General features: G+C 38.9%; 1 protein-coding gene across 3 annotated transcripts in view; it reads right to left on the bottom strand.

Moving 5' to 3' along the window:
• MYLK (myosin light chain kinase) overlaps positions 1 to 17,522 on the bottom strand; it is a 194,324-nt gene that overhangs the window by 75,283 nt on the left and 101,519 nt on the right. For all 3 annotated transcript variants that reach the window (XM_014306826.2, XM_031056337.1, XM_031056340.1), the window contains 3 exons: positions 7,565 to 7,702; positions 6,722 to 6,919; positions 5,285 to 5,531 (listed from right to left, as the gene is read on the bottom strand). In XM_014306826.2, coding sequence (XP_014162301.1) covers positions 5,285 to 5,531; positions 6,722 to 6,919; positions 7,565 to 7,702 — 583 coding nt within the window. The remainder of the gene's footprint in view (positions 1 to 5,284; positions 5,532 to 6,721; positions 6,920 to 7,564; positions 7,703 to 17,522) is intronic.

Genomic DNA, 17,522 nt, shown 5'->3' with positions numbered 1-17,522 from the left:
TCTTTCCCTCTGTAAATTCTTTGCATATGCGAAGAAGCAAATAAGGCAGGCAAAGTAAATCCTTCTAAAGTAAGCTATTTTTCACAGGGTTTGGAAAATAAAGGAGGGGGTAAGAAAGTAGGAGAGCATTTTGTTCTTTCTATTTTTAAAACCTTGGGAAGCACTTACAAATTATGGCAACAGTGGGACATACAAGTACCTAGATGGAAAAATTATTCACAAGGTAGTTTTTTGATCTTAATTATGATTTCTGATTCAAGTGAATGGCTGAAAAGCAAACTACTGGATACAAACCTTGAGTCTGTTCAAAAGTGTAGCCTTCCTAGGGTAAGGCCTGCTCCCAGTGAAATCAAACTGATGATTTTAGGAGCAGGGAGAACAAACTCTTGTCTTCTGAATTTAGTGACAGAGTCTAAAAAGATGAAGTTAAAAACACCGACCCAGCTTGGAGATCACAGGATGGAAAAAGAGAAACAAGCCAAGAAAAATGAAGAAGGATTGGGTGATTTAGATACCAATTTCAATCAAGAATAATTCCAGAACCTTGGTAAATGTTTTTTACATTTATACAATTTCAGAACCCAGGCAAGGCAAAGATGCATAGGGGCAGTTAGAAAAAAGAGAGCCTTGCATTACATGGGCACATCTTCAAGTCTTTCATGTCTCTGCTGTCTGGAATCTTGGCAATAACAACATTACTTGTGCAGCTTGAGGTTCTCTGCGTTGGCATTTTGTCAACAAAACCCAGACGGATCTTAGTGGCTCTGTTATTGCAGAATAATGATAGACATGGGTAAAACCTGTGCTTAGTAGCTTTGCTGTGAAGAAGTGCCTGGAAGTGTTGACTTTTGCAGGACTATTCTGTAGAATGCTCATGCACAGGTCTTATCTTTAAAATGTCAAGGAATATTAATAAAAAAGCCCACCAAAAACAAATAAAACCCCAGCTGCAAAGCCTGAGGCAATTTTAAAAATAGCTCTGCGTCCTATTGTGGGATCAGTTTTCCCTGGAATGGCTTTTATGTTCAAAATATCTTGAAATACTAGTTTCTTGGCAGAACCTACTCAAATATTTTCACTGAACCTTAGATGAGACTTATTGTCTGCATGTCCCTAGGAAGCACTCCCTGGAGGAACAGGAAAAAAAGCAGTTGTAATTATACTGAGGGGACATACTGAAATTTCCTACCAGCCTACCAAGTGTGAAATAAATATTGCAGAGTAAATGACATTTTTTCAAGAGTAAACTGAAAGGGGTGAAGAAGTTGATCCCTACTTATAGCTGGTGCTTCAGTGTAGGTAACTGCAAATCCTCAGAAAGAGGTTTTGAAACTTTTTTGTGAGTAAAATGGAGAGATAGTCCAGACTCCATGAAGCTTTAGCCCCAAAGAAAGCAACTGATCTACTGGATCACGACTCTAGCTGGTATAAAGCAGAACAGCTCTACTGGCTTCAAAGAGGATGCACTGATTTACCTCACTTGAATGTTTTGCCAAAAGCTTTTTATACCTGAAAGAACAATATTTTTATTTGTATTTTGCAGCACTAAGTGGGAGGATAGAACAAGAAGGAGTAATGGCTTTCTTCTCTAAAAATAGACAATGAATTAATAGGAGAAAACAAAGTTTGCAAACTGAATTTTACAGAAAGACAGAGCTATATTTACTGCTTAGCCTAATGAAACGTAATCTTAGGAGTGCTTTTACATAACCTGAATTGCAGAATATTCAAAGTACCACTGATTTATAAAATGGATTGCTTTCCCCTGATTTTAAGCAGACTATCAAAATATCTAAATCAATACTAATCAACAAGCTTGTATGGAAGATGGAGCATGGGAGAAGAAAAACACTTAATGTCTGAGAAGCCAAAGGATAACAAAGCAGATGATTTGTTTTAGGAACTGCAGCATGATTTCTGAGGTGTCTTCTGTTGATTGTATGGCTATAAAGATAAAGATTTTGCTCAGAAATCCCAGTCTCTGTCCAGTTCTCATATTTATGATGTACACACTGAAAGAATACGGAAAAGTCATGCTGGGATAACAGGATACCAGTGCCTGCATCACTGGAAGGATGCAAAGGGTAGGAGGGGAAATTGGTATCTTTGTTTTTATGAGTAAGGAAAAGGATTTTTATTTCCATTCTAAGCATTTTGAAGACTGTAAAATGTCCAAATTTCAATAGATGAACTGCAGAAGTGGGTGCATCTGTTCTTTTAATATTTATGCAGCACTATTCCTCTGAGCCTGAGACATAACAGGCTCAATGGAACATTATTAAGACAATTAAAATGAAAAATGCAAATGTAGAGGAATCATAGGCCTTTGTAGGTTTAAAAAAAGGACCAGGAGGGGCTACATTGACTACTCTTCTAAAATCCAGACTTAGCAGTCTGCTAAATAGTAAAAGGCAAAGCAAAATGTACTCTAAATAATGCTGAGGAATGGTAAGACAGAGAGCCAATGAGCAATCATGGATGGATCACACCAGGACCACACTGGGCTCCACGTCCTTATCAGCTCACTGTAACTAAAGGAGCAAGAACCAGCAACAGTCAAACAGATCTTGTGTTAAACCAACATTTTTAAGACCAAAGTTTTAATTTGTGAGCAGCCAACACAACAGAAGAATTGTGAAGGAATCAGGACAGAATTTAGAATTAAGAATAATAGAGAACAAAATGGGAAAATAATTAATACTAGTAGGAAACTGTGCCTGGACTAAATTAAAAGAGTTGGAGAAGGAGTGACTCCCTAAGAGCAGCTATGCAACCTGCTTCTAAAATTAATATGTGAAAAGGAGCTGCACATTTTATTTGAAATGAAAATGATTAGGTTTAAAAATAGCCTACTGTCAACTTGGTAAACTCTTTAGTGAACTGATTTATGTTTTCCCAGTTATTCCATATTTGTTAATGGCGTTTGTAGGAGTTTTTGAGAGAAAGACACAAAACACAGCCCTCTTCCTCTCAGGTGCTGGTAAAACAGTTTCTGAATATATAAACACTTCTTAATCAAGTATTCAAGACAAATGCAGCCAGTTCAACAGCTATTTAGTCAAGATTATTTAGTGCTGAAGATTACTGCAACTCTATTGCAAACTTGAAGTTACACAGCTGACTTTTGGCTCCTTGGATATGCCCGAGGCTTTTACCTCTCTGTTACTCATAGTACACAACCAGTGCCTAAAAACATATGACTTTCTGTTCTCTGAATATTCACTGGAATTTTACAAGTGACAGCAGGGTAAAATGAGGTACCAGCATTCCCTTTGCTCTAATTGCAGCACAGCATTACTCATTGTGGATTAGAAAAAGCCAGAATGTATGCACTGATCTATGTGGGATTCCCAGTTATTTCTGCAGTGAAAGGATTAGGGAATAGCTGCAACTAGCATGTAATCTCCTTTATAGCTACAACTTTACTTTTGTTTACTTCTTTTTATAGCAAAGTTTACTTTTTCTCCTTCCCCCAAAAAATTCCTCTCATCTAGTAATTGTCTGAAATAATTTATTTTCTAAGTGTACATTCCAGAGTTATGATAATATCAGACTTCCACTTTGAATAAAGGGCTCCAGTGATGAATTTGGCCTGAGTGATCACCAACTACACCTGATCAACTTCCTACATCAGTCCCAGCAACACTCCACAAAACTCTCTTGGCTCTCCTTTGTCCTCTTTCATTCTTCCACCCCTGAAGTTTTGCTGAAATATCTCATTCTCTTTTCAGTTCAAATGAAACCACCAGCATATCATAAGAGAAGATGCTCATGCCCAGGGCACACACACTGAGGTGTGGAAATGTACCAGCAGCAAGTAGCAATTCTCACAGTTTCTGCTCTCTCCTGTCAAGGCTGATGACCTGAATGAAATCAAACTGGCATTTCTAATCCTGCCAGAGATATTGAGTGGTAGAAACACCCCTGATCCCCAAAGGAAAATAAATGCAAGGATTTCTGTAGACATGACCTGCCCAAATGAGCATTATGAATGTCCCAGAGGACCTGGGCCTATTGCAAAAAAGCCAGCTCTGAAATGAGCCAGTTCACAGGTTATTGCAGACTATAAAGGGCCTAAATCTACTGAAGAGCTGATTTGCAAGAAGGTTATAGCACATGTGGCTCTACCTGCATAAATGTTATTAATAAGACTTGAAATTAAGTATAGGAAAACTTCATTATAGGAAATCTTGATATTCAACATCTATAATTTTCTAAAACACCCTTTTCTGGTGAAAAATAAGCACCTCATTTGACTTTAAATACTAAAATATACTGAAGCTAGTTTGTGTCTGCCTGTCATAGTCCATGAAATCATACCTTCGAGCTAGGAAACATCTACATAGTGACATATCCATGATTTGGGCCACATTGGTTGGAAAAAAACCTATATCTATAAAAAATTAAACTCATTGTTTACAAGCTAAATAGGTTGAATTTACTAAGAAATTCCCTCCTTTCTTGCATTAAGAAGATATGGGTAATTTATTTGCAAGTAGGCAAAGGACAATTCAGACTAGTACACCTGGACTAAAAAGTGAGCGTGTGGAGAAAACCAAATAATTTTCTTCCGCTGTAATGGACTCAAATGCCCATGATGATGAAGTAATTTTAATAAAGAAAGGCCCAAACACTAGCCAAGTAAAGCAACTACATCTATGCACAGTAAACAGCACAGAGTTATTTCCATTGCAGGTGTAAAGTGCTGTGGCACTTTCTACAAGGTCAGGATCCAGCAAATCTAACTCTTCATTTAAAGCACAATTATTCTACCAAAATAAAATAAAATTAAATTCAAAACAACTCTTCCAGATTTTGTAGGAATGACAAGATGTTCCAAGCATCAAGGTGCCTTATTTCAAAGATAGGTCAGCAAAAGGAGACTACAACTTCCAAGATTCAGACATTTCAAACATGGCCAAGAAACACTTTTTCCCCTTAAAGGTATGGATCTTGTGTAACTGCCCTCCCTAGACAGCTTGTTCCCATGGAAAGAGGCATCCTTGCAAATACCTAGAGAGATGCCAAACATGATAAACAACACCTCCAAAACTCAGGACACTGATTGTGGTTTTCCTTGCTAGAACTTGCTTCCCATATTGCTGCCACAAAGCTTTGTTTTACGGGATCACAAAAAGAAACCATACTGCTTTGTCCATTAGTACCCTAATGTTCCACTTGAATAGGATGGGACTCCTGTTTTCTTTGAGCGGGAATTTTAACCTGAAGGTAAATATAACTAATTGGTCAAAGGGAACAACCTTCTTTTTCACAGCCAACATACCTGAGCTGAATTTCGTACTGCCCTGCATGACGAGACTGCACATTCCTCAAGACCAGTGTGAAGATGTCTTCATTTTGCAGGATTTCACATGCTGTTCCCGGCATTATTTCCTTCCCATCTTTAAACCAGTGAACAGTGGGGAAAGGATCTCCAGCAATGGCACAGGATATCAGGACATTTTGCCCAGGAGCTGCTGTCACTGATCTCGGTTTGCTAATGAACCAGGGCTGAATACCATCCTGAGGTTCTGCAGTTTACAAACAGTTTACAAGTCAGAAGAAAATGCCAAGCTTGAATGTCACCACTAAGCTAACTAATTTCAGGGAAGGCAATCACAGGCAAGGGAAGTTATTTTGAACATGCATGGTATAAGTTTTTAATCTGAAAATAAGTCAGACTTTAATTTTGGAAGTAACTTGTGTTCGTACTAAAATTAATCATTTACTTGGCACTTTACTGGCTTGATCCAAGCTTATATTAAGAGCAAAACAAAGGGACTTTAAAGCTGCCCTAAAAGGAATCTTGGAGATTTGTCCTTAGAGAATAGGGGTAGGAATAGCTTTAAGGGCAAGTAACAGTACTATGACTGCTGTGCAGTTGAGAGCTCATGCAATAAATCATCATTAACAATTGCATAAAATTGCATTTAATATAGAAGACTGACCCCAAGGCCAGATCTCAAGGGGAACTGGGGGAGAGAGGAAGGTCTGAATTCAGAGCAGACAGTGACAACAGATTAAACAGCTCTCTCAAACACTGCAGATAAGATATTCTACATTAAAATAATAAAAGTCTCACAGTGATTTCCACTAATTCTCAGTAGTGGCTATGAGGAAATGTCAGTATTCATTATGTCAATACTAGAAGAAGTCCCTGTCACAAAGGTAGTGTGTGCCCAGGCACAGGAAGTTTGTAGGTACTTGAGTGTTTGCTGTGGGGTTAACATCATGTGAGGAGATTTAAAGCCAAAATTTTTGCAGCTAGTTCTCAGACTGCAGAAATCATGTCTTCCTCACCTGCTACCACTACAATTCTAACATTAAAGCCAGGATACCTAGCTCCTAAAAAGCTTTTTCAAAGACTAAGGACTTCAATTAGAAACAAAAACATATTAAAAGGTTTACTTTAATCCATAGTTAAGTAAGCCTGATAGTTGTAACCTAAAGCTGCATTTAGCAGAAGTTTTGCACTGTCCCTAGAAATAGGACTCAGGAATGCATTTTTGAAATAGTAACATAATGTTCCAGAGTGAAAAGATTTTTTTTTAAAGCTGCTTCTGCTCAATATCCTTTTTAATTCAGATGCAGAGACTGAGAACTTGAGCGTCCTTCACAACAAACCATATAAACATTCATGTATTTTAAACAGACATTCCTCCAGTACATTAGAATAATAATTTTCTTTCACCATTTTGTAAGGTGAAGAGGAACTTTCTACCTTGAACTGTCAATGTAGCCTGTGTTTGACTTTCTCCTACTTCATTCCAGGCTTCACAGGTGTATTTGCCTGTGTCTTCAGGAAACACCTCCTGGATGTACAGACTGTACTCATTGCCTTTCTTCTCAAAGTGGAAATCTTCTGTCTCCTGGATTTCTTTCCCATTATGCAGCCAGATAATTTCAGGAGATGGGTTAGCTAAAAATAAGCAAGCAACAAAAATCTGAGACACACGCAAAACCCCACCCTATGTCAATTAAAAAAAGGAACAAGTTTGGGGGTTTTTGCCACCTAATTCTGCAATTTCATCTTCAAAACATTCAGGAATTTCTATTATTAACTCTGTCAATGCTGTGTAATGTGAAATGGTCTGTCTTATTATGATTAAAATACAAATGAATTAGGGAAGCATGCATACAACATGAGAGGGAGAATGAGTTCTAGACACCACAAAGATGGTTATTAAGAGTTTCTGATACCAAAGTTCATACCAGGATTGCTCTTTCTGTAGCATTAATCTTACCCCAGGTGACAGGAACTCAATCTTTTTTGGTTCACAACAAAATCTATTACAAGTCCACTTGAACAAGAGGACCCATATTAAACTTATTATATCATTCCAATCAAGAAACACTTCTACAGGTCTGAACATGTTAAAAATGGACAATGGACAAAAACCCAGCCACGCTGAAGATCACATTAGACTAACCTAGCTTTTAAAAACTGATTCCTAGAAATATTATTTCCAAATGCAAAGATGCCTGCTAAAAATATGGAAAAAACCCCACACACTTCGCAGCAGGATTTAAGTTTTTTATGTAATACTGTTCTATGGCTACACACCTGATACCTCCACAGTCATTATCACTTGACTTCCATCCATTACTTTGAGGTCAGTCAGGCCCTGAAGGAAGATGGGTGCAAAGGTCTTGTTTAACTTTGCAGCCTGTGCACTCTCTGCCTTCTTGCTGCTCTTCTTTTCTGTGAAGTCGAAAAAAGAACAAAAGGGGTCTCTTACTGGAATTTTCATGACAAACTTTAACTGACCTTAGGCTCAACATGATTTTGAGACAGTGGTTTTGTTTCAGCTCTCAGAAGGCAAAAATAACTGAAACCACCTAATACAGCTGTTTTGCCTTGCCAGTATTCCAAGCAGAAAGACAAGAAATAGGAATGGAACTGTCTTCCTTCCAAGAATCCTCTTAAATCATTGTTAAGAGATATCACAGAGTATCACTGAGAAATCACACTCATTTTTCCCCAAGTACACATGCTCAGGTGAGGAAAAGAAAAGGCAAAGCAACGCAAAACCTTGTAACCAAAAATTCAGCGCCTGTAATCACTGCTAAATTAATCTGAAAACCCTAGGGGATGTTACAAGTTGCCATTGCTGTGATTGATGAGTTAGAAATGTAAGCTCACTGCAGCATAGGATTTGTAACTCTGTAAGTAATCACAAACCATTTAGATTGTTAGATGGTCAATATCCAATAGGTTTGAGGTCACCACACTCCTCTCCTCTACTTCACTTCAGCAACTGATTGATGATTGGAAAGACTGAAACCTGAGATATCAATATATATCAGAAAACTGTTGGATTAGGGCTTTTAAAATTTTTCTTTTGAGGCTGTACAATCAAATACTGAGGGAATTTAGAATTAAATAATCCACTCTTAAGTCTATCTGTGATATGCTGTTTCCACTAGCCACAGCCATTCAGAGGCTATGAAACAAGACCATTTAACTTGATCTATATGGTACACTAGACCAGGAAGTCTACTCCTGCTCTAAAAACCTGAGCAAAGACACTTCTGAAGCCCAAACAGCGATCATGACCAAATATAAAAAGTCATAAATATTTATCAGTCCCTTGGATACACTTTTTGTTTGGTTTAGCTTGTTTTCAGACCTCTTACGTCTTGCCTTTAAAATTCCAGCCCTACGTTCTATCCACATGTGAAAATATTTTTATTTTGCTTAACCGTACCTTCAAAATTTTCAAAGAAATATCAATCACATCCAAATAGTATTACAGAAAGTGCCAGGTTGGAGAAAAACCACAATTCATAAAATTAGTGATTAGAAAACAAAGACATCAAATCACTGAGAAAGCCCACTGAACCTCCTGGAGGTAAAAAGTTGAATTTGTACTGGGGTAATTTGAGCTCAGCATAAATTTGGAAGCAGCCTGGAGGGGAAGTTTTTCCTCTTCTCTAGCAAAGTTTTTTCTGGCCAAAATCTTGTCTCACTGGCTCATGCTGCAGGTCTTTTCTTGGCACTGAGCAGGGAGACATTGATGCATGTGAGAATGGAAATATGGGACCTGAGTGAGACCCATTTGGATTGGTGCTATGGAAGCACAACTCTGGAGTGCCTGATTCACCATCAGACCACACTGATCAGCCTTAGGGCTTCCCACAGCCCCTGCTTGGAAGTGACTAATGCTGTACAGAAAATAGCCTAGAAGCTGGGGGAAACTCATCTACAGAAATAAACTCCTGTGGTTCACCATAGCTCTCTGTTTTGTAATGGTTACTCAGAGAAACTGCTGTACTAAGCAATATCAGCACATGCACCTTCACTGCTCCAATGCCCTGCAGGAAATCCCTTTGTCCGTCAAAGGGAAACTCTTGTCACAAAATGTGGGGGAAAGAAAAAATCCATATAATGAAAAAAGGAGGAAAAGAAAGGAAGAAAAGGAAAAAAAAATCCCAATAAAATAGTAAGACTGGAAAAGGGCACGGGAAAAAAAAGAATGAAAAGTATGGTTAAAAAAAGTTCTTGTTACCCTTTTTACTGAAATAACCAGTCACACTGCAAATCTAGAAGGCAGATATACAAGAAGAGGAAAGCAGAGAAAGAAAAACAAAAGCAGAAGTGTGGCTCTAGACCAACAAAGAAATCATGGCTAAAACAACCAGTATTCTCACCCAAACATGTGTCATCAAGGATACAGCACATATATGGCTTATAAGTCTGATTTCATGGCAACTTGAACAGGGTTTCTTCAAAACACAAGCTTTCCCCCCTACTCCAAAAATATATAGTTTTAAAGGGATCTCTTAGAAGTGTATGTTAATCAGTAGCATTTTGTACCAACAATTTAACCAGAATATTACAAAAAATAATCAAATATTTCTTGATGCAGCAGCAACGATTAAAAAGACTAGTTCTAACCCATAAATGCTATTTCATTAAGAAACCATGGGGGCTGATTTAATGTAACATTTTTTTCCTTTACTTAAAATTTGATGTTATGGACTTCTAGACTTAGAAAAAATTAAAGTTATCTACTGACAGCTTTAGTTTCTCACAGATGTTTTACACAAGACAATGCAGTCTACTTTAATTCTGTTATTTAGTCTAAAATCATTGCATTTTCTCAGAAGGGACTGGTACAATCATGCAGAGGCCAAATTACAAAGCCTGAATGTTAACTATTTTCAAATTCTTCCGAAGCTTGTAAATGCTTTTAGTTGTTTATTTATGATAGCACTATGCAGTGACTCAGTGTTTGTCTGATGAATGCTTTAACATTTCACAATTTTACAAAGTAATAGCAGTACTCTACATATAATATACCTAAGGGTCCTTCAATTTTAGCCTTACAGGTCTTCTCTGGAAAAACAACAATAAAATTGATTTTGGAGTGAAAAGATGGGATACCGATCATTTGAGATTAAGCAAATAACTCCTATTCCTATTTATGTTGAAAAGACACTGTGTGATTTTACTTCCTTTTGAAAACACCTGGCTCTATTTTGACACTAAAATATTGAAAGAAAAACCATACACAAAAAGCTAGAAACTGTTTGCAAAAGGGTGGCTTCAAGCGCAACAACCACAGAAGTTCACATTCCCTAGCCACTGCTAGGTGCTTGCTCGTTTCATACATCAGGAACAAAATCCATGACCTGTACCAGGAAAATAGTAGGGAAGCAGAAATGAAAACAGGACACAAATAAGAAAACTGCACAGAAAGTCCTGGCCAGGATTAGTGCTTGATTTCCCTCATAGCTCCAAAGTCCCTTTGACCACATAAACTCTGCTGGGGTTCAAAATCCATATGCTCTCAGGAAGTGCTGGCTTCAGAGCCCAAAGCAGGAGGACAGAGGAAAGGAAGAAGGCAGAGGCAAAGCTCCCAGCTGAGATACTGCAAGTCACTGTGCTTCTGGCTGCAACATCCTCTTTCATAACACTGCAGGGTATTTCTGCTGCCAAAACTACGGACAATAAAAATACGGCACATCTGGCACCAGAAAGGAAATCTGGAACCCAAGGAAAATTTTGTTTGACATTAGCATAAAGGCATGACTTCATTATGTATTTATGCATCCTCAAGCTTATTCAACTGGATGTGAAAAAAGAGGAGATCTGATCTCTGTCTATTATGTTAATGCTCTCTAATCACCTATAGCCATTTAATAGCTCCCTCATCACTCTTAATTCTTTTTGCTCTCACAAAGGAGTAGGTTCATCTCTAAGAATGAAAACAAAGAATATAAGAATCAACACACAGTTACTAAAAATTTCTCTGTCAGTTAATTTTCTCTGTCCCTTTCTCTTCCTCAATCAGCTTCTGCTGGTGCACTCAATTCCCTCAGTTCATGGGGGACATCAGAGAGCCCTACCTACTGCTCCTGCAGATGGGCTTGATAAAACACAGGTACATTTCAATGACTTCTTTTCAGACCTTATGTCTAGTTTACTTTATTGTAGCTTACAAAAGCTGCCTCCATTTTATAACCACAGCTGTTGGTTTTACACAGGTCAAATGGTGTAAGATAATACAGAAGAGAGCTATGATTTTCTGAGAGGCATCTCACAGAGAACAATTTTTGCACAGAGCCTGGCGCAATGTTTAAGCCCAGCTGGAGCCTTTCTAGTGGACAGAGATCTCTCTGTCATTTCAACAGGTTTTTGATAAGGTGTTACACAGGGTGATAGATTTAAAAGTCCACCACAATGATCCCACTTATAAGTTTCCCATTTTTTGCCTTTCCTCAGGCTTTAATATGCATGAATGTTGGGAAACAGCAAGTAATAAGATGCACAACTCAGTGGGAAACATAGCCTGGGAGACCAGAAATAGTAAGCAAAGCATGTAAATGGTACTTTTTATACCCACATATATTTTCAACAAAGCAAAAAGGATATAGGCTTTTCCCACCACATTCCCTTACCCCTGAGGGTTCATTTTTTATTAGAAAGGCACTCTAATAAGCATTCAAATCTATGTTTAAAAAAGCCACTTACTGCATTAAATCCATAGCGATTAAGGAGAATTTAAATTCTTTCAATTTCTTAGGAAAAATACAAATTCTCAGCATATTTGGATGGCAGTGGGAAAAGATATATTCCTTTTGATGTAAAACTATTTCTACTAATCTCTTATTCTGTCCTCCATGATTTGTGTAATCAATAGTAAGATTATCTACAGTGACCATATACAAATATATATTATTTATTAACCTGTATTATTAGAAATTTAGGGCAATAAAAATGTTCTTCTTTTATTTCAATTTTCTCAATCCAGGTTTCCAAGACTCCTTACATAAATTTAACCTCTGCATATCTGCAGACTGGAAGTTATTGCAAGAGGAGTCAATGTTAGCTGTGGGTCTAAACCAAAATAAACTTGAATTTTATAAGCTTTGATCTGGATCAGGACTTGGGACTTCAGCATATTTGTAAACATATTTATATTGGTAAGCAATGGTGAATTATTGAGCTGAAGGTGCATATCTAATAGAAAAGGGGAAAATTCATGCTGAACTGAACAGTTAACCTAGTACAAGTCAATTGCACAATACACCTGTACCAGTTTAAGGGCAATTATGCAACCAACTATTTATATACTGAGGTAAAAGACACAGATAAATCTATATCCTTGAGAGAAGGAAAAAAAGACTCAGTAATTGCACAGTGCCATTCCCATTCCCAGATCTGCTGCCGAAGAAGAATATCCATATGAGGATGCAAACCTTAAGAATGTTTCCAAAGACCAGACCTGGGTTTTACCTGGGCTGTAGTCAAACCAGTTAACATTTTATGGACATCATCTAGTCTAGGAAATTTTCTTATTCATTTGCCTTCCCTGATGTACTGAAGGCCTTTTCATGTGAGCTGCAGAATGCTGACATCTCCTGTTGAAATATCAGGACTTCAGCATGCTGGGCACTGCACAGAATCACGCAATAACTGAGTTTGGAAGGAGTTGTGGAGATTGGCCTCTCCAGCCCCCAGCTCAAGCTGGGTCAGCTACAGCACAGCATTTACACACAGCTCCAGTGCAGCAACCCAGTGGCCAAGGCCAGGGTTACAACTGGTCACAAGTCAAGGACACACAAAGAATAGAGAGTTTGCTGCCTTATGTTCAGAACACTGAAAAACCTCGCAGTGTTTAGTCTTAGAAGAGGTTTAATTATACTGGAGGAATCTGTTTGCCAGCATTGTGAGGTTGGCTGCCAAGCAATGCCTGCTCCGAGCCGTGCGGAAGGGCTGTCTCGGCAACATTTACCATTTATGGTGCTTAAATATCAGTCTGGCTCACAGGCCAATAACTCAACTGAGCTGAGGAGAATGCTTAACTCACAAAGCTCTGTGTGAGCAGGCTCAGAGAGAGAAGCACCAGATTCCACTAAAACCTCTCAAAATGAGATTTGGGTTCACACACAGATCTCAAACTTGAAAAGTGTTTCACGTCCTCAATGTTTTTGGAGTAAACAAATCCAGCCATTACTAAATCTTAAGCTAACAATGCTATCTGTAAAGTTAAGAGATTTTATGAGGCAAAAAATTGATATGAAGACACACATTTGTCTTTCTGTAAAGCGTCTTTGCCTCAGGCCTGAGGCATAACATTTTCTACGAGTTTTTCAAAAATTCAAAACTTGATTCATAATAGCATAAAAATGTATCAGACTTTTGTGTTCCTGAGACATCTAGGAACATTTCTGCTTTATTAGAGATCTCAGGTTGGTATGCCATTTTGCAAACTTAGGTCATGAGAACTAGGTGTTCAATGACCTAGCAAAGTTATTTACACATTTACCTCCCATCATTTTTTTTGCAATTATAGTCTGTTTTTTGTAAATGGAAGGTAAGATTTAAGAGCTGGAACAAGTTATAGGCTGCATGCTGTCCTTGCATGACACAGAAAAACTGTTAACCTAAGACTGACAACGCCCTAAGCCTGTACCACTCAGGGTGGCTGGGGTTATACAAAGGAGATCAAGTTCCACTTTATCTTGTCTGGAAATCTTTGTTTTACTCTGGGCTAGGCTTCAAGCCCTATCCTGCAGCTCCATGTATGCTCCTTCTTTGCAGGGTCTTTCCTTTGTATGGGATACCACCAGGTCAGCATTTTAACCTCTTTTGCCAGCTCAGTTTGTTCTGCAAACTGAGTTCTTCCAGTGGAGCAGTGGAACAGGCTCCCCAGGGAGCTGGTCACAGCTCCAAGCTGCCTGAATTAAAGAGCCATTTGGACAAGGCTCTCAGGCACAAGGTGGGATTCTTGGGGTGTCCTGGGCAGGGCCAGGAGCTGGGCTCGATGATCCTGATGGGTCCCTTCCAACTCAGCACATTCTATGATTCTGCGCAACTGAGATGGCACCCCAGAAATCCCACTATCAAAAGGCTGCACCAGTAAGAATTATGAACAGTCAGAATAGAACAGACTGTCTCAGGTGAATGGGGTCTACAAGGATCATCTAGTCCAGCTACCCGACCAGTTCAGAGCAGACCAAAAGTTAAAGCCTGTTGTTAGGGACATTGTCCAAATACCCCTTAAACCCTGACAGGCTTAGGGCATTGATCACCTCTCTAGGAAGCCTGTTCCAGTGTTTGACCATTCTCTCAACAGATGATTCCTGATGTCCAGCCAGAACTTCTCCTGGCACAGCTTTCAAACTTCCCATGAGTCCAATGTTGGATTCTAGACAGAAGAGAACTGCATCCCTCTACATCCCTCTCTGCTTCCCCTCCTCAGGAGAAAGCTCCAGAAGAGTGCAGGGGTCAGACACAAAATAGATTTCTGGGTTCATAGCAGACCACTTTGCAGTCAGCAGACCAAATTCCTCCCTGACAGTCTCACTGGAAGCTTCTGCAGCCAAAGTGGTGTTTGCTTTTGCCTTCAGAACTGTCTGCCTTATTAATGACTTACCCTGTTTCCAAGTTATTTACATCAAGTAATTGCTCTTTTGTCACTGTCACAGACAGCAACTCCATGGAAGGCCTGAGAGCCTGTATATCTACCAAACACATTTGTAAGGCAGCTCAGCTGTCCACTGCTAATTCCCCAGCATTAGAGACCAGTCTGACACTGAGAACTTCAGGAAAGGTGCCTCATGTATGCTAGGTCAAGCCAGGTCAGCTTCACAGTAAAAACAGGCGTTCTACTGAGGCAGTTCTATTTCACCTTCACATGTACAGTCTCAATTTTAGTGTGACTGCCAGGTAGATTTTACTTTAATTGCAGGGAGTCATGATGCATAGATATACCAGTTCCATTAGAGAAAAAACTGGGCTGTGCATGAGCTGAAATGCAATGGAAGCACAGTAAGAACAGGCAATCACATAAACCACGTGGCCCTGAAGATGCCACTGATCTAAAGGGTTACAGCCTCTTCAGCCTTTCCCTTCTCTGGCAAATCCACACTGGAAACAAAATTAGTTATCCTGTGGTAACATTAAAACAGTTCAGCTCCTCTCTTGGGTGAGCAATCAAAAGGATACTCTACTAAGAATGCTGTTAGGGAATCCCTCAAATACAAATAAGACTCAAATTGAGAGCTAAGAAACCAAATTTGAAGTTAGACTACTATAAAGAGGAAAAAAAAGAGAAAAAACCACATTGTATTTCTGGATATAACTGGTATCAGAAAGGTATTCTAAAGCAAGGACTGTTTGGCATTTCAGTCCATAAAAGATAAGGTAGCTCTAGTATGGCATTACTTATGGTTAGTTTTCTCTTCTTGATTAATTCATTTATTAAAAATATTTTGAACCAAAACACTACCCTGAAGGAAAAAAAAAAAAAAAAGGATCTGTGTATGTGGCCCAACAGTCAAGCCTTCTTTAAAATGAAGCTGCAGAGAAGCCCTTCCAGTAGCACACAGCTGTACAAGGTTCCTACCCTCTGTTCTGTTCCTCTGCTGCAAAGCAATGATAGATGCTTCCCTCAGGCAACTTCTGGAGAGTTTTAAAAATTGAGCTAATCCTGTGAGGTAGTTTGATGGCTGTTGGAGCTCCCATTAGCTAATCCACAACAGCGGCTCTTGAAAACATTCTTTGGGATAACATCACACCCCTGCTTTCAAAATTATGCAGGCATATATTCAGTGAACAGGTTTTATATGTATTTTGATGGCTTCCAGTTTTCAGCTGAAACTTAGAACACTATAGAATTTGGCAACCCAAGGTGGGACAGTTTGTCCTTTGACCAATGCAGGGCTGTTCCCTACTGTTATTATAATTACCTGCTTTCTGTTATTCTAGTACATAATAATTTAATGCTCACGGTATTTGATCATGTGTCATAGTTGATTAAGGGTTTTTTTTGTTTCTCTCTTGTTTTTTTTTAATTCTTTTTTTTTCTGTCAGCATCTCACCTTTTCATTTATAAGAAACGGTAATGCAATTTCTGACATTTAAATTTTTCTTATTCTGCATGCACTCATCCCTCATGTTTATCCAAATTTGGTTCCCCTTTTTCTGGAAATTATTTATAATAAGAAACTGTCTTTAGAGTGAATTTTTTATATTGATGTCACATCTTCCATCATTAAGAGCTTTCACATGTTTTGCTTTTGCCTTTCAGTTTTGGTTTCTAGCTGGAATTCTGTTCCACGTTTGGTCTTGAGATCCTGCAAGAAGGCAATTAAAAAAAAGTAACCCCAAACTAACTTAGAAAGGCTATAGCTATTGATGAACCATACAGGATGCTGGACTGAGACCTTTGGGGAACTCTTGAAAGCTTTGCAACAGTTTATTTTTGATGCTCATGACAGTTTACCTCTGACTTTTCAGTACAGTAACAAAGCCCCTCTCCCTTTCACTTAGTGCTCTGAAACCAATTCTCACACAGGCAAGCGGTCCCACCCAGCTACTGCTCTGGAATGCCTTTTGGACATTTAATAGGACTAGACTGGCATATTTTGTAAAGTCATCTCTAATCACTTATGTTATGCTTGAAATAAAGCAAAATGCTTTCAAATAAGCAGTGACTTTGATAAGCTGTCACAAACATTTCATCAGTGCTGGCAAGTAAGAGTGCTTCTTTGCTTACCTTTGGCAGAAATATGGGTATCAGAGAAACAGAGCTGTGGCCTCCCAAAGAGAGGCTGCTTATTGCAGTGATAACCTTCTTTAAACGATTAATGTCTAAGAAGGCTCCTTCTGAGACAGAAAGAAAAACAACCCACGACCTGAAGACAGCATTTCTCATGACTGAAGGAAAAGATTCCTACCTGAAAGGTTTTCTTCCACCTGGTTATATTTTATGGTCCCACTCACACCAGATGGGAGAGTGCCAGGAACAAAACAAACTGGTTTTTCAGACAGCATCTCCCTTTGCTGCTCTGATAAACTGGCTGCAGCAGGGACTGTGGCAGGCTTTCAGGTGGCTCTAATCTGCTCGTGCAGTGACCAATGAATGACTACAGTAATCGGCTTGGAAGGGCTACAGGCTGCCCAACATAGACACTTATGCTGGGGAGGCTGCACTGGGAAAAATAAACCATGAACAGAAAGTGGTGGGGGAGAAAGGGGAACAGATGTGAGTCCAGGCAAATGCACTGCT

The sequence above is a fragment of the Geospiza fortis genome, unplaced genomic scaffold (assembly GCF_000277835.1).
Source record: "Geospiza fortis unplaced genomic scaffold, GeoFor_1.0 scaffold112, whole genome shotgun sequence".
NCBI classification, from domain to species: domain Eukaryota; kingdom Metazoa; phylum Chordata; class Aves; order Passeriformes; family Thraupidae; genus Geospiza; species Geospiza fortis.
This window is presented reverse-complemented; position numbering and strand designations above follow the sequence as displayed.